This window comes from Ursus arctos, unplaced genomic scaffold (assembly GCF_023065955.2).
Source record: "Ursus arctos isolate Adak ecotype North America unplaced genomic scaffold, UrsArc2.0 scaffold_18, whole genome shotgun sequence".
Lineage (NCBI taxonomy): Eukaryota > Metazoa > Chordata > Mammalia > Carnivora > Ursidae > Ursus > Ursus arctos.
In genome coordinates this window covers 47,094,646-47,107,750 of record NW_026622852.1, presented here as the reverse complement: position 1 = coordinate 47,107,750, position 13,105 = coordinate 47,094,646, and the positions used below count along the sequence as shown (strand labels likewise).

At 37.0% G+C, this 13,105-nt stretch overlaps 1 protein-coding gene across 1 annotated transcript in view; it reads left to right on the top strand.

The window, feature by feature from the left end:
• MEGF9 (multiple EGF like domains 9) overlaps nucleotides 1-13,105 on the top strand; it is an 83,930-nt gene that overhangs the window by 57,709 nt on the left and 13,116 nt on the right. The window contains exon 3 of the mRNA XM_026513866.4: nucleotides 10,268-10,407. Within this exon, the coding sequence (XP_026369651.3) occupies nucleotides 10,268-10,407 (140 nt within the window). The remainder of the gene's footprint in view (nucleotides 1-10,267; nucleotides 10,408-13,105) is intronic.

Genomic DNA, 13,105 nt, shown 5'->3' with positions numbered 1-13,105 from the left:
ACTGTTCTGAATGCTTAACCATATTAACTAAATTAACCTTCACAACACACCTGTGAGATAGAGAGATTATTTTCTCCATTTTACAAGTGAGGAAACTGAAGCAGGAAGTTGAGGTAATTTACTTATGGTCATACGGCCAGTAAGTGATAAAGTCAGGATTTGAATCCAGGTAGTCTAGCTCCAGTGTTCACGGCTTAACTACTTCGTTAAATGCTAAAACTTATACAAAGAATGGAAAGACAAGCCTCAAACTGAGAGAAGAGAATGGTAGCATATTATACTGACAAGGGATTGATTACTCTAAGAATAAAGGATATCTACAAGTCAATGTCAAAAATACTTGGGGAAAAATGTGCAATTTTGTATGGTGACAGATGGTAACTAAACTTACTGTGGTGATGGTTTTGCAATATAAATAAATATCAAATCATTATATTGTACACCTGAAACTAATGTAATATGTCAATTATCCTTTCGTAAAAAAGAATACTTGGGCAGACTCTTCATAGAAGAGGAAACTCAGATGGCCAATGAACTTGAAAATATATTCCATCTCATTAAAATCTGGAGAATGCAATTAAAAACCACAGCGTGATATCACTTTGAGCTGCCAGATTGGCAAAATTTTTAAAGCTGATGACACCAAGTATTGGTGAGGATTCAGAACAATGAGACCATGATTCTGTTGCTAATAGGGGTGTAAATTGTTACCACCACTTCAGAAAAACAGTTAGTGTGTTGATCTTGAACAAACTGTTACCTAGCAGTTTCATTCTTTGGCATATACTTTAGAGAAAAACATGCTCATATGTGCCAGAAGATGTGTACAGGTATTATCTAAATACCTAATGAAAACAACCCAAATCTCTAGAAGAATGAAATAGGGTTATATTCATGTGATAAAATATAATACAGCAGAGAAAGAATGACTATAGCTATACAAATGCACATTGATAAATCTCAAAAACATAATGTATTGAGAAAAAAAGTAAATGAAAGAATATATGATTTTTATTAATATAAAGTTTAAGAGCAGGCAAAACGATATGATCTATTATTTAGTAATCCATATGGAAATGGTGAAACTCTTAAAGAGCTGAACTGATCAAAACTTAGTTGCTTCTGGGGGCGCCTGGGTGGCACAGCGGTTGGGCGTCTGCCTTTGGCTCAGGGCGTGATCCTGGCGTTATGGGATCGAGCCCCACATCAGGCTCCTCCGCTAGGAGGCTGCTTCTTCCTCTCCCACTCCCCCTGCTTGTGTTCCCTCTCTCGCTGGCTGTCTCTATCTCTGTCAAATAAATAAATAAAAAATCTTAAAACAAAAAAACAAACTTAGTTGCTTCTGGGGTGAGAGAAGGGGATGTGGTTGCCATGCAAGGAGCTTCAAATGGCTTGCCTAGTGGATATTAAATTGTTGAGTTTATTTTTCTACTTTAAATTCTATTGGCTTTAAATTTATCTATCTCTGAATGAATGATATATTTCACGGTTTAAAAATGAAGATTAAAAAAGCTTTGCACGCTTATATCAATAAAGCTACTAGGGGTGGGAAGCTTTGCAAGGGAACTGGCTAGAACAGAGGCATTTGCAAACTGTGCTAGCCACAAGTAGGAAACTAGAGCTCCCAAGTTATAGAATTGTATTGAGATAGATCAGAAGCGATGTCTCATTTCCTTGGCAATCACTTTAAAATCCCATTCATCAGAGGAGTTATTTAAACAACTGACAATTGAGCCAGGAGAAGGCTAACATAAAAAAACTTCTAAGAGTGTTGCAGGTCTATAAGATGAGCACATTAAATCTTTCTGTCTTGCTTTCATTAAGTACACGGAGGTAATCTATAACATAGAGGAGAGAGAAAAAAACAGGTATTAGTTGGCAGAAGACCTGGGTTCTAATTCTGATTGCCCTCTGGGTGTGTGACCTTGAAAACTGAGTCAGTTCATGTCATGAAAGCTCTATTATTTGGGATGTTGAGTATCCCCAATTTGACCAGATAGAGAGCTACTAATATTTGGAAGGTACTTAAATATGTAGTTTTAACTAGTTTTCACTATCGTTTGAAACAGGGATTATTATTCTTATTTTTTCAGATGTGAAAACTTAATTTGTTCAACAATCGAACAGCTAGAAAGTGGCAAAGTTGAGACTTATGAATGTCATAGAATTATTGTAAGAACGAAAGTAACTAAAGCATATATAAATATTGTGTTATACACTTTATTTATTTTTTTTAAAGATTTTATTCATTTATTTGACAGAGAGACAGCCAGCGAGAGAGGGAACACAAGCAGGGGGAGTGGGAGAGGAGGAAGCAGGCTCCCAGCGGAGGAGCCCGATGTGGGACTCGATCCCGGAACGCCGGGATCACGCCCTGAGCCGAAGGCAGACACTTAACGACTGCGCTACCCAGGCGCCCCTGCACTTTATTTTTAATCCCACAGTAGGAACTCAGTAAATGTTAATATTGCCTCCTGACTACTTCATTCCCTACAGGGCTTAGAACTCAAAAGCTTAGGACTTGGGTATAAAGGGCTTGGTCCTTAGCACTATCAGTATCAACATTTTTAGTTCAACAGGTTTTTGTTTGCTCATTTGAAAACTAAGCCACTACTTATGCTGTCATTTCTGTGAGAAAATGAGTTCTAAAATCTAGGCACTACAAAGTAAGTCAATTTTTGGAACACAGCATGTGCACAGATCAAGTATTAATAATTACCCTTTCAGGTTAGTACCCAAAATATATAAAGAATGTATTAAACTCAACACCCAAAAAACAAATAATCCAATTAAAAAATGGGCAGAAGACATGAATAGACATTTTCCCAAAGAAGACATCCAGATGGCCAGCAGACACATGAAAAGATGCTCACCATCACTTATCATCAGGGAGATGCAAATCAAAACTACAATGAGATACCACCTCACACCTGTCAGAATGGCTAAAATCAACAACACAAGAAAGAGCAGGTGTTGGCGAGGATGTGCGGAAAGGGGAACCCTCTTGCCCTGTTGGTGGGAAAGCAAACTGGTGCAGCCACTCTGGAAAATGGCATGGAGTTCCTTCAACAAGAGTTAAAAATAGAACTTCTCTACAACCCAGGAATTGCTTAGGTATTTACCCAAAGAATACAAAAACAACTAATTGAAAATGATGGACACACCCCGATGTTTGTTTGTTTAAAGATGGGCATGCTAGAGCCTCAGCAAGGCTTGACTTTATTTTATTTTTTTAAAGATTTTATTTATCTATTTGACTGAGTGAGAGAGCACAAGCAGGGGAGCAGCAGAGTGAGAGGGAGAAGCAGGCTCCCTGCTGATCAGGGAGCCTGACTCGGGGCTCAGTGCTAGGAGCTGGGGATCATGACCTGAGCCGAATGCAGATGCTCAACCATCTGAGCCACCCAGGCGCCCCTCCCCTAATGTGTATAGCAGCATTATCTACAACAGCCAGATTATGAAAAGAGCCCAAGGCTCCATTGACTGATGAATGGATAAAAAGAGATATGGTGTGTATGATATGTGTATACACACACACACACACACACACACACACACACACACAGAGGAATATTACTCAGCCATCAAGAAGAATGAAATCTTGCCATTTGCAACAGCATGGATGGAGCTACAGTTTTATGCTAAGTGAAATAAATCAGTCAGAGAAAGACAAATACCATATGATTTCATTCATATGTGAAGTTTAAGAAACAAAATAAATGAGCAAAGGGAAAAGAGAGAGAGAGGCAAACCAAGAAACACTCTTAACTATAGAGAACAAACTGATGGTTACCAGAGGGGAGGTGGAGTGGGTGAAATGGGTGATGGGGATTAAGGAGTGCACTTGTGATGAGCGCTGGGTGTTGTATGGAAGTGCCAAATCAGTAAATTCTTCACCTGAAACAAATATTACCCTGTATGTTAACTATCTAGAATTTAAATTGAAAAAAGATTTTTAAAAAATTACCCTTTCATCAAGCAAACCTTTCACGATGGTTACAAAAGAATACAATGTTAATGTATTTGAGGTGTATCTTCTTTTCAAGGAGATGCTATCGGGACATGCTTTTTCTTTCTTTTTTCAAAATGACTTTTAAAATGCAGAAATCTCTATCAAATAATGGAGTAATTGTGTGGGTTTGAGTATTCTTATGGCCATATTTATTCCATTAAAAAAGTGAAGGAAACAAGAAATAATTTTCCTAGTTGAATTAAGTTAAGCCTTCCCAAGTTATGGCTCTGGAAATATGACACTTTTTATTTTTTTTTTTTTGCCATTAAGTTTTATTTCTGACTTTTCAAATAAGCTTTTAAATTTGATTTTGGTAAGATCAACTATCAGAAAATATTTTTGCACTTAGGCAATACCCTTTTTGAGTGTTAAGAATTTCTGTCTGAATATGGATTTCCTCTCAGAATATTTTAGACTATTTGCCCGCAAAAATACAAGGAATGTTTAGTATAATAGCCCAATGTTTTCAACAATAAAGCTATCTTTTTTTTTCTCCAGCAAAGGAGCTTTGCTCATTGCATAATGGTCTTTTCCATGATTGTAGAAAGACAGAGGAATGCCAAATGCAGATGGTCTTTTGCCAAAATGTCCAATTATTGAGTTTCTTTCATAACCAAAAGGAGAAACTATTTTTACTACCTTTACAAAACCATGACACAAACATGAAGTTAAGAATTGCTAATAAATTTTCATTTTCTTTGTTTTCCCATGTAAAGACTTTTTTCTAGTTAGAACAACTTTTTCTGGCTTCTTTTTAATATTATTTTTAATATATTGAGAGAGCTTATAATCAGCAATTTTCTGTTAATTTCATACTGTGTTTTAACTAGTGGTTCAATCTCTTTCTACACTGAATTGTTTTTATTTTTTTTTAAAGATTTTTATTTATTTATTTGAGAGAGAGTGAGTGAGCGAGAGAACACAAGCAAGGGGAATGGCAGAGGGAGAGGGAGAAGCAAGGTCCCAGCCCATGACACAGGACTCAATCCCAGGACCCCGAGATCATGACCTGAGCTGAAGGCAGATGCTTAACTGACTGAGCCACCCAGACGTCCCTACACTGAATTGTTAGTTATAAAAGAAAAGATAGAAGAAAAAAAATCGATACCTCTAATTATCCATTTTTTCTGTTTCTTATTCTTTCCATGTCAGAGTGCCAAGATGTAAATTGTGTGAGGAAGAAGGAAGGAAGAAAAACAAGGCTTCAGAATAACCATAAATAAATTAATTTCCCCTAATTAAAACTATCTTTTTAGTTATTCTATGACAAGTTCAGATTGATGACATGATGTCTAAAGATATGCCATGTACATGTCATTTATATCTTATACCTCTTAGGAAGAAAATAGACAATGTTTTTGATAACACAAAACATGCTGAGACATTTGACAATGTAGAAAAAAATTAAATCAATTAGCTAGTTTGTACAAAAATACATCAGTCTCACTGATTTAGGTCCCACATCATGTAGGCTTTTGCAGATCCTTTCTCTTCTCAATTTTATTATTTAAACAAATTTTTAAAAAGATTTTATTCATTCCTTTGAAAGAGAGAACATGTGCACATGACTGGGGGGAGGAGGCAGAGGGGGAGGGAGAGAGACAAGCAGATCCCCCCGACTAAACATGGAGCCCAACGCAGGGCTCAGTCCCAGGACTTCAAGAGGACTCTGAGATCAGGACCCCGGCTGAAGTCAGATGCTTAACCTTAAGACTGAGCCACCCAGGTGCCCCTCCCTTCTCAATTTTAGAATTTTCTTTCCCCAAACTATTTCTACCTGGTTTTCATAATGTGCTGTCTTTTCCTAGCCACCTTTTTGCTCTAAACTAACAATTACCCCCATAAATTCTTGCAATTTCTCTAGGTTTGTAAACAGATTTTTAAAAGGAAATAACTTAGCTTTGTCTGCCTTTGCCTATTAGAGAGTCCAGCCCATTTTCTTTATAATTCTCAGGAAAAATTCAAGATCTAGGATTACTGTCATCATCTTTGTAATTCTTTTATTCTTGAATATTGATCACATCCCAGATGCTATGCTGAGACCCTGGGTATGTAATCTTTAATTTTCACAGTAACCCTACAAAGTTTGGTATAACTGCCTTCATTTTACAAGTGAGAATACTGAGTCTAAGATAGAATAAGCCCTTGGTCCCAGCTAGTCACTAGCAGAGCTGGAATATGAACCAAGCTCTCTGTCTCCTTAGGCTATGAATTTTCCATAGACCCTGATACCTTCCTTCCTGTGTTCCACCCTTTCCACCCTAGTCAGTGCTGTTATAAAATAATGGAAATTCTGGAGATTCTCCATCTACTCATCATAAACAGACCAGAACCTCTAAAAAGATATTTTGTTTAGTACTTGCATGACATAAATATGTACCATATCTTGAAATGTGATACACCATTGAATTCCCTTTTGAAAAATTAATGACTTCATGTCAGAAAATATATTATTCACGTTTTAAGAGATAGTTTTTTTCAATTTTTATTTATTTAAGTAATTGCTATACTAATATGGGGCTTGAACTCATGACCCTGAGATCAAGAGTCGCATGCTCTTCTGACTGAGCCAGCCAAGTACCCCTTAAGAGTTCATTTTTAAAGATTCAAACCTTGTAATAGTGGTTCACACTTATGAGTGTGGTAATTCTATAACTAAGCACCTGACACCGTAGAAAATCTGAGAATCCTATTTGGGATAATTTAAGAAATGTATAGTATATACTTATTTATACTTAGTATGGCTTAGTTGCACAACGCTTGTGCTTCCTTTGTAAATAACTCTATATTCTTCTTTCTGGTGTAATTCTCCATACTATCTTAGTACTTTACTAGTAATTAACTCATGTCTATAAAAAGTGACACCAGATGAGCAAGTTCTATCTTAGTTTATCTTAACTGATCTCAATAGTATAGATTTCTGACTTCTGTTCAAAATCTAGTTTTGTGCCCTTATTTTCCAGATACGAAGCTATGAGTCTTTGGTTCTTTCATTTCAAATCTATGGATAAGCATAAGTGGTCTGTTAACAGGACTTTTTTTTCTGTCTTTGATTTCATTGCATTTATATCATTGACCTTTGCTTCAAAAAGCATTCAACAGTCTTCAACAGAGGGAGACCATGAAAGGGGGTGCTGTAAAGGCTTTATTCTGTAAAAGAAGTCACACAGGGAGAGCTTTATATTTGCCGAGTGATTTAATTCTTATACATGCAGAAATTGGCCCTGGGCCATGAGTAACATGGAGAGTACTGCTAGTGCCGTCTCACAGCAAACTTTCCCACTCTCTGCTATATTAAAAAAAAAGAGAGAGAGAGAGAAAGCACCTCCTTTCCTGTTGTTTTAAAATCTACCCAGGAAAAATGAAGCATGGTATCTAGACTAGTCAATCACTTTATCGGGATTCATAAAGCAAGCCCCTTGTGGGGTTTTTATTTTTACATCAGCAACTAAGGAACACATTCTCCAGGGAGAAAGATGCCTGCATCAGTCTTTTGAGTATGCAGAGCAGAATTATGAAGGGAAAGTCCACTTACAGGAATAGCAACTACTTTGAGAACATGGACTATATTATGATTATGAGATATTATGAAGTGATTAGGCATTCCAAGATAATATTATTTTCTTGTAGGCTGGTGAGTTCGGCAAACACTGTCATTAAAAGTAACTTTATTCTTCTGTTTACCAAATAATCTGTAGAGAAATGAGGAGCAAGCATATTTTGATTAACATTTTAAAAGACTTAGAAATTGGCTAATAAAATGTTAGCATTTCTTTGTAAGGCAATTATATCCTTTATAATTTTCTGACAGTTCAGTGAGACTGAAGTTGACTAGTTCCTTCTTGTTCAGTAATAACATATTCCTGAACTTCATATTTGATGAATACAGATTTACTTTGCTAGATCTTTAAGTACCTTGAGATTTTCTTGTGTAAGACTGTGTAAGCATATGTGTGTTGGGTTTTTTCCTTTTGTTTTATTTTTTTGTGAAGTTACTTAAGAGACATGGTTGGTAATGTACATTTCTGTTGCATGTTTAAAACCAAGTCTCACTTCTTTACTATGATCAGTACAAATTTTAACTAAGCTTTAAGCATCAAAATATTTGGGCTTGCATCTCTGGGAACCTCGGACTTTGCTGGGCTGCAGTTTCTCTTCAAGCAGTAAGAACTCTTAGCTTTTGTTAAGGAAGACCTAAAATTTACTGGCAGTAAGAAAAGAGACCACTTTTCTTAGGCGGAGTATGGGCAAGGCAGAAACAGCTCACCGAGGTGAGAACCTAAATAAATGGTGAATTGTGGTGCTTGGAATCTACCGAATGAAGCTTAATACCCAAGTAGGTATCAAGTTATTTGGCATGCAAATTTCTTGTGCAAATTTAGATTCAGACTTAGGGAGTGGTAAGTGCCATGGTATAGTAGGAAAAGTCTGGCTTTGTAAAAATCAGCCTGACTTACTAGGTGCGGACAACAACTTTATCCTCTCTGATTTTCTTCAATAGTAAAATGAGGATTAGGACTTTACCTAGTAGGGTTATTTTGAAGATTAGAGAGCATATCTATACTTATTGACATAGGCGCTCAATAAATGATGGCTCATCGTTTTTATCATTGTCTTCAGCAGCAGCAACAGCAGCACTCCTGCTGTCAGATGCCTCTGTTTTACATTTTCTGTAAAACTACTTGTTAGTCAAGCAATTATGTAACCTGATATACTAGACAGCTTTAAGATAGGAATACAGAGGCCTATGGGTGGCTTCTCAGGATACAAGACTTTGAAATATGTAAAGTATATATTATTTACATAAGCCTGGCTTCCTTTCCCTTCTTGGACTGGTTTTGTTTGAGTAAAGCCCTAAAAATATTCCATGTCAAACTGTTTTTCTACTTTTCTACTCCTTTTTGGCATAGCCTGGGATAGTGCAGAGAACCGTAAGAGGGAGAGAGAAGTAAACTTTTACTCTAGCGGCTCAATATAGTTTTTAGGGATGGAGGATGTAAGCCTCATTATTTAGCCCAGGGGATGCTGATGAAAAAGAGAGGCATATGTCAAAAAAAAAAAAAAAAGTCCTTAGGTTTGTACACTGCAAGTAGAATACACATGGTTGAAAGTTGCTTTACTTCCGTTCTGCAGAGTGCAACTGAAAATTCCAGTAACTCTCAAACTTGGAACTTCTGTTTTTATTATAGAAATAGGAATATGGGAATTAGAAGGAGATTACTTTAACTGATATATGTAAGAGCTGTTTAAGTATTAATAATTTGAGCTTGGGTTCTTGAACTAAAATTATCAGTCCCACGGGGGCTCATTATTAGGAGCTGACTCTCTAAAAAATGTTACATTGAAAAGCAGTTTTACCTTAAATTGTCTCCCATCTAATATGACTGGTGCCAAGATATGCTCAGGTGAAGTCTAAAAATTTCAGGTTCAGAATAAGCACATAAAGAAGAGTCACATTGTTAAATAAAGTATTTTTCTTCGTTTCTTTCTTTTTAAAGATTTTATTTTTAGGTAATCTCTATATCCAACATGGGCTCAAACCTACAAGCCCAAGATCAAGAGTCACATGCTCTACCGACTGAACCAGCCAGGCATCCCTATTTTTCTTACTTTAGACTTTAGACTTCTTTTTGGGTTGACAATCTAGAATTTTATATGGATTTAATGCAGAAAACAATAGAGGTCCCCCTTATATTTACTTAATTGTGAATTCCAGTTTAATTACCAGAAATATGATTTTAATATATCCTGGATCTAAAGTAGAAAATTGTATCATTTTCAGCGTCTAAATGGATATAGATCTTGGTGTTCATATTCTTCAGCCAGAAGCTAGGTTGGGTGAAGACTAGGTGGAGTTTCTTCTCTTCTCCATATTGGGCAGGGTGGATGCTGATGGAACTGTGGAATGATCCAGGAGTGAGAGGTAGCGGTGGTACCAGTTCTATGCCCCACTGCTTAGTAAACAAAGATTTCTAAGCACTGGGGACTTATGTTCTCCATGGCTCCTTTATCAGTTATTTTAAACTACCTAAGTGCAGAGGATTAATTTGTCACAAATGATCAGTGTTAGTATGTCAGTTGAATGTATATAGTCATGAAGTTGTTTAACTTCCAATTAAAAAAAATCACAATAATTCTAGTAATTAGAATCTAGTTGAAAGTATTTCTACATTAAGATCATCTATGATGGGATGTTAGGCAACAAAACTTTCAAACTCATTTACTTTTGTTCATTGTCTTTGCTTTTATTTGCAGTTCTGGGAAATGCCAATGCAAAGTGGGTGTCACCGGCTCTACATGTGATCGATGCCAAGATGGATATTATGACTTTAGTAAGAGTGGCTGCTTGCCCTGCCGATGTAATAATCGGTCTGCCAGTTGTGATGCCCTCACAGGTACACACTTTCCTTAACTTTGTTATGTGATTAGTCTTTTGTTCTTTTCATAAATTTCAAAAATCATATTGGTTGGAGAACTATGGAAGCAGAGAAGACTATATGAACTAAAATTCCAGAAAGGGTAGAACTCTAATTAAGTAAGTGGATGACCATCAGCCATTTTATTTCCAGGGGACATTTGCTGATTCTGGTCATAGGCTAAGATGCAGATTTAACCCAAGCAAAGGAATTCTTCTTGAGGAAAGAGATACAAGAAGAGGTTTTGGCAGTTGTCTGGGACTTGTATGATGGATTGGAATCTAGAGGAGCCCTCAACACAAGGCCAGTTTTCTCACAGGACATTAGCTGATTGTGCAAGAGATGAGAGGCTGGCCCAAAAGGGATAAAGAAGTCTCTCAGTCTTATGGTGCTTAGGAGACAAAATCCCTTTAGAAAGAGAGGCCCTGCTACCATATACGACCATCTCTCTCTCAAGACCTTGCCAGGTTCTGAAGTGTGTGGAGTGGGACCTCGGCTGAAACCACCAAAGGGCAGTACTCAGTCTGTTGCAGTCTCTCAGGGCTGTGGAGACTCAGGGATGCTAGGCTTTCAGTCAAAAGCATTAGAGGGCCATGACCAAGAAAGAGTGATGAGCCATAGGTGAACTGACTCATACTGAAATTGCAGTCCTTCTTCAACCCATCTCAATTTCGAATTGGATTGAGGCAATTCTCTCATTGTATCTGCTTAACAGGGAAAAGAGTTATCTGTGGTTCTTTTATACACTGTATCTGGCATGCAATCAAAAATACTAGACAATGCTGAGGGAAAATGTGACCAATAATAAAGAGAAAAAAGAAACAATGGAAGCAGACCCACAGATGATCCAGATGTTAGAGTTAGCAAATGATGCCTTTAAAATAACTAAAATTAATGCTTTAAGAAAATAGAGGAAAACCCAGAAAATAGAGGAAAACTCAGAAAATAGGAAAAAGAGGAAAATTTCAAGAGAACTGGAATCTATAAAAAAAATTGAAAGGTCAGCCTAGGACTGAAAAATACAACATCTGAAATGAATAACACATTGCATGTGTTTAACAAAAGATTATTCACAGTGAAGACAAGATAAGTAGACTTGAATACAGCTCAGTTAAAAATATTCAGCTGAAGCACAAAGTAAAAAATGCAATGGAAAGAACAGAGCAGGAAAGACATGTGGGACACAGCCAAAAAGACTAACATAAATGTAATTGGAGACTCAGAAAGAAAGGAGAGAGAGATTGGGGCAGAAGCAAAATTTGTAGAGATCATGGCCGAGATTTTTCCAAACTGGTGAAAGCCATCAGCCCACTGATTCTGAAAGCTCAGCAAACCCCAGGCAGTATAAAACAAAGAAAACCATACTGAGGCAAACTATTAAAAGCTAAAGACAATGAACTCTTCCAATGGTCAGTTTTCCTAAATGTAAGGATTAGAAATCCTTCCTTGGAAATCTTTTTCCCTCAACAGAAAAATCAGGACAAACTAGTCTGACAAGTACAAGTGTTTTTATGATAGCAGGGTAGCAGAGTACTTGAAATTGAAAGTACCCTGGAAAGTATTTGAAATTCTTTGTTTTATTCCTCTAGTCCATGGTGAAAAAAATTGATTCAGGAGAAATCGTGTTATTTTTTTTCTGTTATGCGATCTGGTCCCTGGCTACTCACTGGTTCTCTCTTGAGCTATTCTTTTTCTCTACTGTCTGTGATCCAGTCATACTGGCTTCTATCCCTAAAACAAGCCGTGTTCCCTTGTCCTAAGATTTACATACATGATCTTTCCTCTGCCTAGAACGGTCTTTCTAATATACCTCTATGCCACCGCTAGCCCCTTTGCCTTATTAAATCATTATTTTTCCTTCAGGCCTTCAGTTAAAGCTTACTCATTGGAAAGCAGTTCCTGATACTCCAGGCTGAATGACAGTCCCCAATTATACATTGTCATACGCACTTGTATTTTTTGTCACGGGACCTTATGTTTATAATTCTGTATTTATTTGTGATTGTGAGTCATGTGTAGCCTACTCACTACGTCGTAAGTTCTATGAAGGTAGGGGCAATATCAGTTTGTTCATCATTGTGCACAATCTCTAGCCTGGACCCTGGCATGCAGTCAGTACTCACTAAATGTTTGTTCGGTAAATGAAAAATACACAGAGGAAAGATAAATTTCAATCCTGGTTAAGGACAGGAACGCTTCATCCTACTGAGTTGATTTAAATTTCTCCCCAGGTCTTGTATAGTAAGAAAGCGGTCTACACTGCTGCCTCTCACTGCTAGTTTTGCTTGCAGCAATGAGGTAGCTATCTTCAATGTCAAGTAAATCCCAACCTGTCCTTGCTCGAGATAATTTAAGGCAAAAGAGATCTTTGCCATGGTTATGATTTCTAAAAGCAGTTAGTAATAAGAAAAATAAATGGTTTCTCTGTTTGGAAATATAATAAAAGAGGACTTCAACACGAAGACATGCAAGTACTTAATTTAAACCTGCAGGCTTAATATATAATCAGCCTTTCCTTTTGTCTCAAAGATTTTTTTCAACAGCGCTGTGATACGGCTGCCCTCTGGTGGCCACTTACTATGTTTTCCCAGTCCTTAACGTTTCCCCCTTTCTAGTCTTTTTCTAGACCTTGTGTTTTAGATGAAGAAGGTTTTAAAGTAAATTTTTTGTGATAAAA